A 16,656-nucleotide genomic window follows, 5' to 3' on the forward strand; every position below is an offset into this window, starting at 1 on the left:
ATACTCAAATCTGAATAGCTGTAGTTTGGGATATGGTAGATATATAGATACGTAAGGTTTTATTTCTTATTTCTTTTTATGAGCTACAAAATTCGGCACAAATGATAATAAAACCACTTTTTAGAAAATGGCCTAGGCTGGCAAATCTAAGACCATCTAGAAAAATTCAGAAATAATATCAAATGCCTCATGAAAATATTTTATTTCCTCTGTCTTCATCTCTGCTAGAGCTACGCCTTTAATACCCATGTAAATCCCCAAAGCGCAGTCTTTTCAGTAGTCATTTACAAATATTAATTGTGCAAGTGGTTTATATAGCACTATTCTATATGCTCTGGAGGATACAAATGCTACTGCATGATCCACGAATGCTACTTCAGGAAGTTTTCACTGTAGTTGGAAAGATACAACATAACACATAACACATTTAAAAAGCACATGAAACAAGTTATGTAGATAAAGCTATAGACAGACAGACAGACAGATCAACCTATCCTAAGATTCTAAACCAGATCCTAAGAGCTGCCTGTTACAAGGCAGTATGTGATTTTTTTGTTTGTTTTGTTTTTGTTTTTGTTTTTGAGACGGAGTGTTGCTCTGTCACCAGGCTAGAGTGCAGTGGCTCCATCTCGGCTCACTGCAACTTCCACCTCCTGGGTTCAAGCGATTCTCCTGCCTCCGCCTCCCAAGTAGCTGGGACTACAGGCACAAGCCACCACGCCCAGTTAATTTTTGTATTTTTAGTAGAGATGGGGATTTCACCATGTTAACCAGGATGGTCTCGATCTTGTGACCTTGTCATCTGCCCACCTCGGCCTCCCAAAGTGCTGGGATTACAGGTGTGAGCCACCACGCCCAACCGTGATTAATTTACATGACTTCAAACAAAATAAGAGTGTCTCATCCCACCTACTCTCACCCAATTATTTAACAATTTGCCACATTAGATATTTGATAGGTGAGACTTGGATTTATGGCTTACTCATGCTGCTTTGTCTTTGTTCTAGACCTTTGATGAATGTGTAGCAGAAGGTGGCTCAGACTGTGCTCCAGAGAAGCTCTGGCTTCAAATCCCGTTCTTCTGTGGCCATAGCTCCGAATGCTGGTAGGGAGATAAAGTTGGCTCAAATTGATTATCATTCTTATTATCTCTATATCTGTGTTTCATTTCACAAGGGCTAGATGTAGGGAAATCGGTGAAAGACTAGACTAAAAATAACATGTAATTGAGTAATATCTAGTTTTGCAGTTACTTTTAAATGCATTTAAAAGATTCCTCATGTAGAGTAATATCCTAATATCCTTGCATTGTTTTCTCAGATGCTGGTTTTTAATATTTCTTATTTTTGGTGCTATGTTTTGCTGTATTCCAGTAGAGCTCTTAGAGACTGGGAGGTGGTCATAAATCTTATTTTGTCCAAAGCTTACTGTTTTAGCTATTTGTGTTAAATTAAGTAAAGGCTTAGCAGGTTAAAATTCACCTGGTTTTACTGTTAAACTGATTTTGACTTTAAGAGAAGCCAAGGTTAAGGGTGTGGTTTAGTTTGCTAGTAAATATCAAGTGGAAAATGAAGATAGTTTAATAAAAAATGTATTTCCTCAGAATGTGTTGAGTTTTCAGTTTTTAAAAATAATTTTACATGTTTATTTGTTCTATTCAATCATTTTAATAGGAGAAGTAGGAGAAAAAAGGAACATATTCAAAGTTTCTTCCTTAAACCATAATGAGAAATACAAGGAATTTCTTCATTATTTGAGATATATTATTAGATTGCTGTGGAGTTTAAGGTCCTACTCAATAAATTACATCAAAGCCTCATACTAGTATAAGAATTGGAAGCCTATAAAGAATGCCTTCTCAATTTTTAACCATTTCTTTAGAACAGGGATTGGCAAACTACAGGTTGTAACCTGCAGACCCAATTTTGGCCTATCACCTGTTTTTTTTATTTATTTATTATTATTATTAGAGACAGAATTTCGCTATATCGCCCAAGGTGGAGTGCAGGGGCACAGTCTTGGCTCACTGCATCCTCCGCCTCCTGGGTTCACAGTTCTCCTGTCTCAGCCTCCCGAGTAGCTGGGACTACAGGTGCCTACACTACACCTGGCTAATTTTTGTTTTTTTAGTAGAGATCGGGTTTCACCATGTTGGCCAGGCTGGTCTCGAACTCCTGACCTCAAGGGATCCACCTGCCTCAGCCTCCCAAAGTGCTGGGATTACAGGCATGAGCCACCATGCCCAGCTGTGTCACCTGTTTTATAAATAAAGTTTTATTGAAACACAGCCACATGTATTTTTTACTTACTGCTTGTGGCTGTTTTCACACTGCAACAGCAGAGTTGAGTAGTTGTAACCTAAACCATGTGTATTAGCTATTCTTGCATTACTATAAAGGACTACCTGAGACTGGGTAATTTATGAAGAAAAGAGGTTTAATTGGCTCACTGTTCTGCAGGATGTACAAGCATGGCACCAACAAGGGCCTCAGGAAGCTTACAATCATGGCAGAAGGTGAAGCAGGAACAGGCATATCACATGGTGGGAGCAAGAAAGTGGGCACTAGGGGCAGGGGTATGGTTCCCAGACTTTCAAAAAACCAGATCTTGTGTGAACTGAGCGAGAACTCAGTTATCGCCAAGGGGATGGCACTAAACCATTCATGACAGATCTGCTCCCATGATCCAGTCACCTCCCACCAGGCCCTACCTCCAGCACTGGGAATCACATTTCAACGTGAGATTTGGAGGGAACAAACATCCAAACCATATTATTCTGCCCCTGGCTCACCAAATCTCATGTCTTTCTCATATTTCAAAATATATTCATCCCTTCACAGTAGTCCCAAAGTCTTATTCCAGCATTAACTCAGAAGTCCCAAGTCCAAAATCTCATCTGGAGATGAGTTCCTTCTACCTATGAGCCTGTGAGATTAAAAAAAAAAAAAAAAGTTATTTATTCCCGATACAGTGGTGGTATAGGCATTGGATAAACATTTCCATTCCAAAAGGGAGAAATTGGCCAAAAGAAAGGTGCAGTAGGCCCCACACAAGTCTGAAACCCAGCAGGGCAGTCATTACATCTTAAAGCTCCAACATAATCCTTGACTTCATCTCCTGCATCCTGGTGCAAGGGGTGGGCTCCCAAGGCCTTGAGCAGCCCTGCCCCCATGGCTTTGCAGGGTACAGCCTACATGGCTGCTCTCATGGGTTAGAATTGAGTGTACCTGCAGTTTTTCCAGGGAGAGTGTGAGAGCTGATGGTGAGCCAACCATTCTGGGGTCTGGAGGGCATAATCCCCTTCCCACAGCTCCACTAGACAGTTCCCTGTTTGGGTCTCTTGAGTGGGGTGAGGGCTCCAACCCAACCCACTTCTGAAATCTAGATGGAAGCTGCAATCTAGGTGGAATGCAAGCTCCTTCATACTTGCATTCTGAGCATCTGCAAATTTAATACCACCTGGAAACCACCAATGCTTACAGCTTATGCTCCCCCTGACTGGTGGCCCAAGCTATACCTGAACTCCTTTGAGCCAAGGCTGGAACTGGAGTGGCCGGGATGTGGGGAGCAGTGTCCCAAGGCTTCTCAGGGCAGCAGAACCCTGGGCCTGTCCCCTTAAATCATTCTTCCCCCCAAGGCCTCTGGGCCTATGATGGGAGGGGCAGCCTGGAAGATCTCTGAAATGCCTTTGAGGCCTTTTTCCCATTGTCTTGGATATTAGCACTTGACTGCCTTTTAGTCATGCTAACCTCCTTAATAAGTGATTGCTCCACAGTGTTATTAAATTCCTTCCCTATTCCCTGCCCTATTCCCTGGAAAATAAGCTTTTCAGTGGGCGTGGTTGCTCATGCCTGTAATTCCAGCACTTTGGAAGACCAAAGTGGGAGGCTCGCTTGAGCCCAGGAATTTGAGACTAGCCTGGGCAATCTCATCTCTACAAAACAAAAAGTTAGCCAGGTGTAGTGGCATATGCCCATAATCCCAGCTACTTGGGAGGCTAAGGTAGGAAGAACACTTGAGTCCAGGAGGTTAAGCCTGCAATGAGCCAAGATCCAGCCTGGGCAACAGAGCAAGACCCTGTCTTTAAAACAAAAAACAACACAAAAAGGGGGCTTTCCTTCTCTACCACATGGCCAGGCTGTGAATTTTCCAAATGTTTATGCTCTGCCTCCCTTTAAAATATAAGTTCCAACTTTAAGTCATTCCTTTGCTCTTGCATTTTATTGTAGCCTCTTAGACGCAGCCAGGCCACATCTTAAATGCTTTGTTGCTTAGAAATGTATTGCACCAGATGTCCTAAGTCATCACTTTTTTTTTTTTTTTTTGGAGACAGTCTCACTCTGTCAGCCAGGCTGGAGTACAGTGGCACAATCTCGGTTCACTGCCTCTGCCTCCTGGGCTCAAGCATTTCTCCTGCCTCAACCTCCCGAGTAGCTGGGATTATAGGTGTGTGCCACCATACCTGGCTAATTTTTGTGTTTTTAGTAGAGATGGGGTTTCACCATGTTGGCCACGCTGGTCTCAAACTCCAGACCTCAAGTAATCCACCTGCCTCAGCCTCCCAAAGTGCTGGGATTACAGGTGTGAGCCACCACACCCAACCAGTCATCAGTCTTTAAGTTCAAACTTCCACAGATCTCTAGAACTTGGACACCGCACAGCCAAGTTCGTTGCTAAGGCATAATACAGGTGACCTTTACTCCAGTTCTCAGTAGCTTCTTCATTTCCCTCTGAGACCTCATCAGCCTGGGCTTCTGTCCATATTTCTGCCAGCATTTTTGTCACAATCATTAAACCAGTCTCAGCTTAAGAAATGTCAAAGTTTCCCTCTTCTTCCTGTCTTCTTCAGAGCCCTTCAGATTCTTCCAACCTCTGCCCATTACCCAGTTCCAAAGCCACTTTCCCATTTTCAGGTATCTTTACAGCAATAGCCCACTCCTTAGGAACAATTTTCTCTATTAGGCCATTCTTACATTACTGTGAAGGAATACCTGAGATGGTAATTTATAATGAAAAGAGGTTTACTTGGCTTATGGTTCTGCACGCTGTGCAAGCATGACACCAACATCTGTTTGGTTTCTGGTGCAGGCCTCAGGAAGCTTACAATCATGGCAGAAAGTGAAGTGGGAGCAGGCGCATCACATGGCAGGAGTGGGAACAAGAGAATGAAGGGGGAGGTCCCAGTCTTTTTGGTTTTTTTTTAGATGAAGTTTTGCTCTTGTCACCCAGGCTGGAGTGCAGTGGCGTGATCTCGGCTCACCACAATCTCTGCCTCCTGGGTTCAAGCAATTCCCGTGCCTCAGCCTCCCGAGTAGCTGGGATTACAGGCATGCACCACCATGCCCGGCTGATTTTGTATTTTTAGTAGAGATGGGGTTTCTCCACGTTGGTGAGGCTGGTCTTGAACATGAGGTGACCTGCCTGCCTTGGCCTCCCAAAGTGCTGGGATTACAGGTGTGAGCCACCACACCTGGCCCCCAGTCTTTTAAATAACTAGATCTCTAATGAACTAACTGAGCCAAGTACTCAGTTATCACTAAGGGGATGGTGCTAAACCATTCACAAGGGACCTGCTCCCATGATCCAGTTACCTCCCACCAAGTCCAACCTCCAACACTGGGAATCACATTTCAGAATGAGAGTTAGAGGGAACAAATATCCAAACCATATCACTGTGTAGTCTGCAAAACCTAAAATATTTATCCTCTGGCTTTTTATATAAAAAGTTTGCCAAACCCTGCCTTAGAACAATAAAGACTATTGCTCTATTGGGCATTTTTGAGGAGATATTAATTGTATTTCTTCAGTATATTTCATAGATTCACAGAACTGGGAGGGTGCTTAGAAACCAATTAATCATGGCTCCCCTCCCCCTCTTTTTTTTTTTTAAATAGTTTGAGAAAACAAAATTGAGACAGGTGAAGCCATCAGCTCAAGACCATACTGCTGCTTAAACGCAGAGCTAGAATTTGGATTAAGGAATATTTGTGCTAAAAAGAACCCAAAAGTAGAGTTTATTTTGGATCAAATCTCTGTTAATAGCATTAGCTGACAATGTAAATGAAAATAAAAATAAAAGATTCTTAGCAGAGCCATTATCTATTTTCTGTTCCTCAGAAATTTCAGAAAACAGCTCACAAAAATTCAAAACTCACACAATAAGCAGTAAACACGAATTGTTTACACTTTACTAGAGAGCTCTTAAATGAACAGAATTTAGTGTAGCTTAAAAAAGTTAAAACACACTAAATCATATAGGAGGGGTATATTTTCTTATATCCATATACATTTTTAAAGTGCCCTTAAACTAAATTGCTCATGTTAAGTCCTCTGGTAAACTCTGAATTAGCACTGCATAGTTGAGCAGAAACTGGAGATGGAAGCAAAGGAAATTAGAAACAGGTGTGCCTCCCACAGGATGGTAATAAAAGGGCATTGAGACTTTGGATATACATGTGTTTATCTATTTTCTCTGTAATATATAGTGTCAAAGGCACCAAAAACGCTCAGCAGATTTCACAACCAGGTTTTAATTCCTTTTCTTTGGTTTCAGGAATGTGGGAAGCAGGTGGGCTATGGATCAAGCCAAGTATAACCTAGTTAATGAATATTTTCTGGTGGGAGTTACTGAAGAACTTGAAGATTTTATCATGTTATTGGAGGCAGCATTGCCCCGGTTTTTCAGGGGTGCTACTGAACTCTATCGCACAGGTATATAAAGGAAGGGTTTCTTTTTAAAACTTTCTTTGGTTTCTTTTGTTTGTTTGTTTGCAACTCGTAAATATATGACTTAAAGTTTCTTCAGTGAAACGACGACATTTCACAACAGATAACTCCAGAAAGGCAGGTATCTTGTCTGTTTCTGCTCACTATTTTCTATTGAATAACTGTGAATTAGATGAAAATTAGAAGGCACTGTAGAAATAGTGGAATGATACAAACTACAGAACCAGCCTTAGAAATGTATAGTATTCAATACATTTCTTGCCAGATGTCAAACATAGGCCTGTGTATTAGTCCTGCCTACTACCATTTTGAAGTAGAGGTGGGATAGTGGAACTAAAGTATGCCTAAGCCATGTTTCAGCAGCCTCAGCTGTATTACGTATCTGAAAGTGATAAGTTAATTATGTTTTTCTTTTGTTTTGTTTTGTTTTGTTTTTTGCTGTTGATTGATAAGATGCAGTTATAGAAACTCTTTCCTTGAGGATGCATATGCCCTAGCTTCTAACATAATTTTAGAGAATATAGATTATGAGAAAATAGAATACAGTTTGGCAATAGATATTTTATCAGAAATGAACTAGTCTCAGAGCACCAAGCACTTGAGAATATAGTGTGTGAGGTGACAGCCTACACTTCACTGTGTGCCAATCCTTACATTTACTATTTGACATTTCATTAAGTCTTTACTAGGTTGAGAATTTACATTCTAAAGGACTGAATCATAGCTCTAGTATGATCAAGGTTCCATTTTTACCTGAATTATATAAGACAATTATGTTACCTATTCTTTAATATGTCATATTAACCACCTCTTCAAATAAAGAGGCATTGACCTTTTGTGTGTTCTCCAAGAATTATTTACCTTTCCTTTTTTTCCCCCTTTGTAAGTAGGAAAGAAATCTCATCTTAGGAAAACCACAGAGAAGAAACTCCCCACTAAACAAACCATTGCAAAACTACAGCAATCTGATATTTGGAAAATGGAGAATGAGTTCTATGAATTTGCACTAGAGCAGTTCCAATTCATCAGAGCCCATGCTGTTCGAGAAAAAGATGGAGACCTCTACATCCTCGCACAAAACTTTTTCTATGAAAAGATTTACCCTAAGTCGAACTGAGTATAAGGTGTGACTATTGGATTCTTGAACTAAAATTTGACCCTATCTTCACCTTTGTTCTCAGCTCCACAGTCTGGATTGCTGACAGTAGGTGTATATGACAGTTTATATCGAGCCAAATTAGGAAACATACAGTAACGTCAAGGAAGTAGATACTGGCTGGTATGTCAGTGTTCTAAGTTTAAGTTTCAGGCATTTTTATTTTTCCTGGCTAAACTTTGGTGAAAGTTAAAACCTCCTGCCTGGGAGAAAATATACATCACCTAAAATGAACTCATGGCAGGTCTAATCAAAAGGCTAAATACAATTTCAGAAAAGGTTCTGATACTCTCGTTTTTGATAAAGCATTTTTTCAACTAACCATGAATGAAGATGAGTCCATTTGCCTCTTCTGCCTTCACTGAGGGTTTGGGTTATACACCTCTACTGAATTGTGTTAATAACTGTTTGGCAGTGTGTACTTTGTTTTTGTGAGTCATGTCTCATGAAATTTATTGGAATGTTTAATCACATTTGCTAAGAAATGTTTCTGCTGTAGTTGGATTTGCCCATATTTATGTAGGTGGTTTTAATTTTTTAAATACTGATTAGTGTTAAAAATCAATTTAAATGACTAATATGGTAAAAAGATAAAGCGTCAAAGCAGTATTTCTCATTCCTGTCTCCTCAATGTCTAATATTGGGAAGATACTTCAAAGAATACTGAGATTGTCTGAAGTTTTAGTTAAGATTTTTACACATTAATATCAAAAAAGTAAGTTTAGTATTTGTTTCTCCATGGGTTATTTGTAAAGCTGTAAACTGAGATATCGGTGACTCCGTATTATGACTCCATTAGTGAGCGGTGGTATGGGTAGGATTTTCCTACTTCTTCTGTACTTTTACCTGTAGACTATTTTTACTAAGGTGCTTTATAATGTGTTTTAAAGCATTGCATTTACAAAAAAAGGAAAATGCTGTAAATATTGCATATTTTATGTATTTGGACCAAAAGGTTACAAGTAATTAGACAAAAGTGGTTTTGCACCAATTTTATGTCAAGTAAAACCATCAGACCTACTGTTCTTGTATTTCTCATTTAACTTTACTGGTAAGACATCACTGAAATGAACTTCAATAAGCTTTCAATTTTGATACACAGTTCATTATTCATAACTTGAGGCAGTAATTGCAGTGGAAAGAGTACTGGACAAGGAGTCAAAAACCTTGATTTCAGGTCCTAGCTCTACCACTTACCAGCTGTGTGATCTTGGGCAAGTCACTTAACCTCTCTTTGCCTCAATTTCCTCATCTTGAAATGATAATAATACCTGCTGTACCTACCTCACAGGGCTGTTGTGAGGATTAAATGAGATGGCATGTGAAAGCACTTTGAAAATTGTAAAGCGCTATATAAATGTAAGGTATTATTATAGAAACATCTTTAACATATAGTTTCATAGCATTCCTTTTTTAACAAAGAAAGGGAAAAGTCTGCTTGTAAGCTGGTTGAAAAAGTTAATCTTGATATAAATTTGTGTTTGATACATATCCTCCCGGTGTTTTATCTTCCATGTTTCAGCAACGATTGAAATATGAAACACCTGTGAACTCTTAAAGCTTCATAAGCAGCTGCTTGAGTTTAGGAAGTTCCCTGTTAGAAATAGGCTTTGTTAGCTGACTAGGGTCAGGGAAACTTTGCTCTTCAAATTTGAAAGATGTTTCTGTTTTTATTTTACATTACTATTCAGAAATGGTAGCTATTTTATACCTATGGTTTAACTAAATATTTCTGAACAAGGCTTCACAGACTGTAAGCATTTTAGGTAGATTGCCTTAAAGGTTATGGGAGGGCATGAGGGAACACTTCTTATGAGAAAACATTTATAAACAAACTAGAGAAAAACTAAAAGAATGACAGGAAGAATCATTTTAGCACCCTTTCCTCACAATAATATAATATAAAAGTATTAAAAGAACATAGCCAGGCTTTTTATTTTTATTATTATTATTTGGCTTTTTTCTTTCTTTTTTCAAATTGATTTTTATAGGTATTTCCTGAAAGTGTATACAAATTATTTCCTTGCCCAAAAGTAAAGCACCACTTCAGGGTGGGGTTTGACATTACCTGCTAATGAACAAACCCCAGTATACAAGTTGCACCACATGCCCAAATCTTCTTGAGGTGCATTAACTCTTTTAGGTAACTAGAGCAGTACTTTGTGAACTAGATCAGGAGGTAGGTAAACTTTCTGTGGAAGGACCAGAGAGTAAATATTTTAGGCTTTGCAGGCCATATGGTCTCTGTCACAGCTAGTCAACCCTGCCATTGTACCACAAAAGCAGCAATAGACATTATGTAAACATATGAGCACGGTTATGTTCCAATAAAACTTTATTTACAAAAACAGAAGACATCCCAGATGCAGACCATGGGCTACCAACCATTGCACTGGCTAAATCATTATTTATGGAGAAATCATCTTCGTATCTGTACTCTAGAGGCCTAAAAGAGTTTATATACTTCTAAAAGCTCCTAATACATCCAAAGAATTGCTTTCTGATTCGTGTAGTCTCTCGCACAGATTCATAAACTTTTATGACTTATATTGTTTCCAGGTGGGCATGTTTTCTTTCCCAGTTTAACAGTTCAGAATAGGGGCATTTGTTTTACCATATTTTAGGGTGGGTTAGGAGTATCCTTTCTGGAGACTGAGAAAGGGGTGGATTTAATTCCATCAGGTCCAGTACAGTACTAGGAGTCATAATACTTTATAATCAGTTAAATAAATAGAACCACTGAGACAATAATGTATTTTTTTTAAGTGGCAAATGTGGTTTTCTTTTTTCAGCCTTTGCGCTTTTTCAGTATTTTGACCATAGGGAGATAATTTTTTTATAATACAAAAGTAAATTAACCACTTGGAATTTTAAAGATAAGGTTATGTGTGTATGTGAAATATATATATGTATGTTTATTTCCTAAAAGATGAAAAGATACCTTTCTGTTCAACTTGTATCAACTCCTGTTTTCTAATTGCTGTGAAATGGCAACTGTTGATAAATTATTGTGATTGTTTTAAAATCTAATGGGAAGTAAAATATATTTTGATTTTACCCAACTTTAATCTGTAAAGTAGCACTTAAATATATCTAATAGCAACACTTAAGATATTGCATGGGGATTACTTTCCTGTCATCCATGTGCATTTGTGCAACTTCAAACATATTGGGTGCTTCTGAATTCCTGATGACTGGATTTAAACTATTGAAAATTAGATAGTTTAAACTTACTGATTTTTATAATTTTCTGATCTTAAAATTTGGTTAACGCCTATAATCTGTTGCTTTTTCTCAATATGTGTCCTATTGGAAATTCCTAAAATCGTTGGTGCCATCAGTGATTTACAAACAATATTTTGATATTGCAGATGATTTGCTTACTGTATTTGCATTGTTAGAAAGAAAATAGTTTGTAGACAATGATTCTTTTTTAATAAAATCAAATAATTCTGAAAGCACTAGAGAATTTAACCTAAAGGCTGATTCCCAAATGCATAGCTGGCATTTTAATTTATATTCAAATCTACGTAGAGAACATCTGTGTAAATCATCTCACTGGATTTTCCCATTGGTCATTCCCAAACACACCTATGGTCCTAGAATCCTTATTATGAGAAGCTCCCTGTAACCTTTTATGTAGTTTGCCTTTAAGAGGCCCAGGTGCTTCTCCTTTATGATTTGAGTTGACCTCTTCATAAATTAGCATTGTTTACTTTCAGAGAAAGTAGAGAAATTGCTGTTACGGTTTTGCATCCGTTTACCCTATGCAGAGTTGCTGTATGATGCCAACTAAACTGCTCTTTAGGCAGCCTTCTGAGGAGAAAAGCAACCCTGTTTCAAATCCACTGCCAATTCAGCTCCTCTGGAGTGGAGCTTACTTTCTGATTACTTGGAGCAGGAATTTTAGAGATTGAAATGAATGATCATTTAGTCAGATTTATCCTGTAATTTCATGCAGCTTTGTGGCCTTTGCGGTACTATTTATAAAATGGACCCTGATGGTGATGAACTCTTTAAAATACATTACTGTTAAGCCTGTGTTGGGACATTGATGCTGTCTATCTCATTTTTTAGACAGTTTTTGTAGCTCTCTATTGAGAGGTATGTGAGCATCTCTGAAGCAGTGTTGAATGTAATTTTGGAAACATGGATTGCTTATTTTGACTTTTATTTTATAAATACACAGCTCAACAGTGCCTTTTTTCCCCTCATAGTCCTGTTGGAAGATGCTTACTACTTTCTTCTCGCTCCCTGCCCTCCCCCACTCCATTCAGTTGATTCATTTATGCAATTCTGTTTCCAACTTGAAACCATTTTGTCACATCTGTTGGAGAGATAATCACTCCTTTTCCTTAACATTCTGCCAGCTTTCTGATGTTGAAGTGTTTCAGTTGACTACCTGATGCAAAAGCTAAAAAATAAACACTTAGTGGGAAGGGGAAAAATGGTTTGGTGTCCTGTTTTAATATTTTCTTTTGTAGCGTTGACACTGATGGACATTTTCCAAGCTGACTCAGTGTTCAGTGTCAACTTAACTCTCAGGTAGTGTTGCCATCAGAAAAGCATGCATCATCATTGGTTTTTAATGATTGTATGGCTTGTGACAATATTTTATCTGGACTGACATGTCTCTGCTGCTTTTGCATTGTACTTCATCGCTGGTAATAACATTTCAGATAGAAAACTTACAAAGTATATACTTAATTAGAAGAAAAAAGAAAAATAGACAAAGGGCTATTAGAGTAAAAAAGAAATGTGAAAGTAACTTAATCTAACATTTATGGCACAGTTTGGACATGTCCATAATTTTTTTTAGAACACACATTTCTGATTTTTTTTTTTTTGCCCTTAAAAAAGAAAGTCTCAATTACATTGATTTTCAATTCTTAGCCACTGGCTCATTGTTTTGAGCAATGCTTGATTGATTCTATTTATATTATATGATATTGGGTTGATAAAATACCAGTTCAGTGATGAATTTTCTTAACAGAATTTGGTGTGTACTTGCAGTGACAGAACAAAGAACATGCTTGAGAGTCAAAGGGATCTGCATTTAGCAATGTGATGTCAGTAAATGGAGATAACAGGATTGTTGCAAAGGTTGGGCATGATGTATGCAAAGTACTGGGCAGGGTAGGCTAATAACTGCTGGTATTTACATGCTGTGCTGGAATAGTGTTACCAAGCTGATGTGCCGTTCTCACCCTGCAGAATACTAGTTTTGTCATTTCATAAATGATATTTTTATAAATATTTTTGAATGACTGTACTTTTTACTGATTATCTTAATACCACATCACTTACGTACCTGTAGCATAGATATTCCTGGTTCTGATTCTTGCTGTTCTTTCCACATACAAATCACTCATTTGTACAGATTAAAGGGGGGAAATGCTGAGTGTTCTAAAGAAGATAGGACTTGCTTATTCCAGAAGTGACGGAGTTCATATCTTAGTATATTTGAACAGTAAGGACTGCTAAATAGTACACACATAAAACTCCGGACCCCAGGAGTAAAATGATTTGCACTCTTTAAACAGAAAGGACAGCAGCAGTGTAAACAATAGGCTCTCAAGCTAAAAACTGAGAACATGAAAACCTCTGAGGACCTGACTGCAGTTGTCAAGAAAAGTAGAGACAAGGTTGGGGAGAAGCAGACAGATCTCAGGGCCAGAAACGCCAACATTTGGTGACAGGTGGGATATAATCAATAAATGGGGAATGAAGGCATTAACTTGGGTTCATAACAATGCATCTGTGCAAATTTTCAGCACCCCTTGCTTTTGCCTCAATTAGGCAATGATGATTACTTCCTATGTCAAAGCTTATAAAACAGACGAGCGTTTTCCCAAAGAACCTAGGATCACAAAGAAGGAATTCACTATCTCCCTATGAGATGTTTGGCTTCCTTGCCTCTTTTGCTCTTCCAGATTTTGTGACCTGGATTAGAGTTTAGAAAGAACCCCCTAGAAACTTTTCTGATGTCCTCTGGTTTGATCATGAAGGCTTCTAATGAAACACACCAACTCTAAGTCTCTACCTCTACTTCTCTAAACCTGAAGTTTAAAAATGAAAGTCTTGCCTGGAAATGTTTCACATCATTAGCACTGACAGCATTTACAGGGAAATAGATAAAACATATTTGGATTAATTTTCTTTTAGATCAAGGGTGTGGGCAACTAGATTTCTAGAGCCTTCAGCCTATCGGTGATGCTGGAAAAGGATGAGCTGTAAGTGCAATAACTGACCCCTGTCTAGGTTTTCTTGCTAAATACACCCTCCATGAAACAGGCAACCTAAGTATTTTGAACTGTAAGAATGTTAAGAAATTTCTCTCCCTGAGCAGCAGATCCAAGAGTGATTATTCTGGGATTGTAGAATCAGTTCATTCTTTTCTTTCTTCCTCTCCCTCCGCTCTCCTTTCTTTCCAATTTAAAATCACTCAGTCTCTTAGTAGAAACTTAACATCAAAGAACTGTCAAACTTGCTAATTTGTGATTTTTTTTTAGCATGTGCCGCCTTAAAGTATCAAAGCTTTAACCTGTATCTAATTAAATATTAAAATCTGGCAAAGAGTAGACATACAGTCCCTAACTGATCTGGCTTCTGAACTTTGTTTTGCTTTCACAAATTGAACTAGTTTGACCTAAATCTGGGTATTTCATGTAGCATCTTGAGAGATGTATTTAAAGTGCTTGTGGCAATAACATTGCATTTGTATCCATTTTGATGATTCTGGGTGCCCTCTTGGTAAGGCAGCCAGGTTGTACTGTAAAACAAAAACAATGTAGAGGTTTCAGTCGTAGGTGTTTGAACCTGTTAGATCTCTCAAAATTGATTAGCTGAAATATACCTTTTCTGGGTAACTGAACTCACCCGTAATTCCATTTGAAGCGGGCAGAGCCTTTCTGAAAATGGCTGATCAGAAATGAGTGACATTTTATTCAACCAAGAGTTACCAGAGACATATTTTTTTTCCTTTAAAAGTAATTTAAAATTCACCAGAGGATTACTAATTAGGTCTCTAGGCATAGCATGGTTATCTGATCAGACTGTCATGCCCATAAACAGTGAAAATGCAGCATGTTGATGCATTCTTGTCTGTTTTTAAAGGAGGCTGTGGACTTTAAACTCCTCTCTCGCAGGCTTGCTCTTTGTTTCGTGTGGGGGCTCTTTGAATAACACCTTAGATGAGAACAATGTTTAAGAAGTAGGCCAGTTATATTTTGCTTTTCTATTTCTACCATGCTAATGGCTCTCACTTGATCGTTTAATCACTGATCCAAATCCAGATGGAATTAGATGCCCCTTCCTGCTGTAGTCCTGCAGTCAGACAGTCTGTAATGTTTGATATGGATCTTCTGAGTGGACAAGATGAGATTAGATTAGTCTCTCTGGGAGCCAGCCCTATTCATTTTCTAAGAAAGTTATACTGGAGGCCTGAGGACTGCCAAGAGCAAAGTGGAAACAGAGCCCAGCCTTTTCCTCTTATCAAGATCCACAGTGGTTCCACATTAAGTAGTGGAGATTCAAATAATGAATTGGATCAGAAGCCAGGAAGGAGGTCCTTGCCACCCACGATTGGAATATGAACTGCATGTGTTACGACTTTATTACCTTTTCTTATTTTAATATATGACAAAGACTGAAATCTCTGGCATGGAGTAAGGCAAATTTTACTTTTGTGGGTTTTTTTTTTTTTTTTACATTTAATATTTATCGAGCCCCCATTGTTTGCCAGGCACTGCACTACAGGCTCTCTGCACCATGAGCTTTAACCTTTCAATAATCCTCATATTCAATCCTTTACAACTGTTTAGAACTTTTTAATTTATAAGGTGCTTTCATTTCACATTTATCCTCTCATTAGATTCTCACATGCAAGGGTAGATACCATTATCCTCATTTTGCAATCGAAACTGACACAGCTAGTAGGTGGAAGATGGGCTCCCCAGCCCTCAAGATTCCTAGTCCATCAAACCCTGATGCCCTTCCTGCTATGTGCCTGTCTCTGAAAGTGAGCAAGGGCTGTAATACAGATTAAACAATTGCAGTGGTTCTTAGGCTATAATCCTATCTCTGGACCAATAGTGTCAGCATCCCCTAGGAGCTTGTTGAAAGGCAGATTCTTAGGCCCCAGCCTTCTGAGTAGGACCTAGCACTATGTTTATTAATAAGCTTTCAGGTGGTTCTGACCAAGACTAAAGAACCACTGGACTAGAGCACCAGTTTACAGATGAGACGACTGAAACTCTAGCTGAGCTTAACCTAGCTAGTTAAGCAACATAAGGCCTCTCATAACAAAAGTTATGCGTTAGGATGTGAACCCAGGTCAGTCTGGCTCCAACACCATCTGTTTTCTACATTGGACTGCATTATAAATTATATCTTATATATATATTTCATTCTTGGTAAATTCCTCCCTGAAACGTCGTCTTGGGGGACAACAGAGCAGGTCAATGAGAAGAAAAAAGTCCCAATGTGCTCTTCTGGAGTAAGGCAACCAGTGCCACCCCTTTTAATGAGTTTCTATTTTCTTTCTGTGTGAGGTGAACGTTGGGGACTAAGCCTCAGCGTGGCTACTAGCGTGCTCAGGAAATTCAGGGACAGAGCCGAGAATCCAAAATGGCTACCCAGACTAAGTGCATTTCATCTGGACTTTCTGGTCCCAGTGTTCCTTGGTCATACTTAATAGTTTGCTGTGATGGATTTAATGGCAAGAGGGCTCCTTGCCCTGGCTTGGCAATATCTGTGGAGCTATGGGTTGACGT

The 16,656-nt window shown here is 38.7% G+C and overlaps 3 protein-coding genes across 5 annotated transcripts in view; 2 read left to right on the forward strand and 1 right to left on the reverse strand.

Moving 5' to 3' along the window:
* Positions 1-13,154, forward strand: part of HS2ST1 (heparan sulfate 2-O-sulfotransferase 1) — a 198,323-nt gene extending 185,169 nt beyond the window's left edge. For 2 of the 3 annotated variants that reach the window (XM_050774461.1, XM_050774620.1), the window contains 3 exons: positions 1,008-1,105; positions 6,554-6,711; positions 7,614-13,154. In XM_050774461.1, the coding sequence (XP_050630418.1) occupies positions 1,008-1,105; positions 6,554-6,711; positions 7,614-7,843 (486 nt within the window). In that variant the 3' untranslated portion in view covers positions 7,844-13,154. The remainder of the gene's footprint in view (positions 1-1,007; positions 1,106-6,553; positions 6,712-7,613) is intronic. The other variant, XM_050774541.1, reaches the window with a different exon arrangement.
* The window catches only part of LMO4 (LIM domain only 4), a 523,833-nt gene that overhangs the window by 271,948 nt on the left and 235,229 nt on the right, over positions 1-16,656 (forward strand). The gene's annotated exons all lie outside the window — the stretch shown is intronic.
* The window catches only part of SELENOF (selenoprotein F), a 270,936-nt gene that overhangs the window by 235,933 nt on the left and 18,347 nt on the right, over positions 1-16,656 (reverse strand). The gene's annotated exons all lie outside the window — the stretch shown is intronic.

The sequence above is a fragment of the Macaca thibetana genome, chromosome 1, assembly GCF_024542745.1.
Source record: "Macaca thibetana thibetana isolate TM-01 chromosome 1, ASM2454274v1, whole genome shotgun sequence".
In the NCBI taxonomy this organism is placed as follows: Eukaryota; Metazoa; Chordata; class Mammalia; order Primates; family Cercopithecidae; genus Macaca; species Macaca thibetana.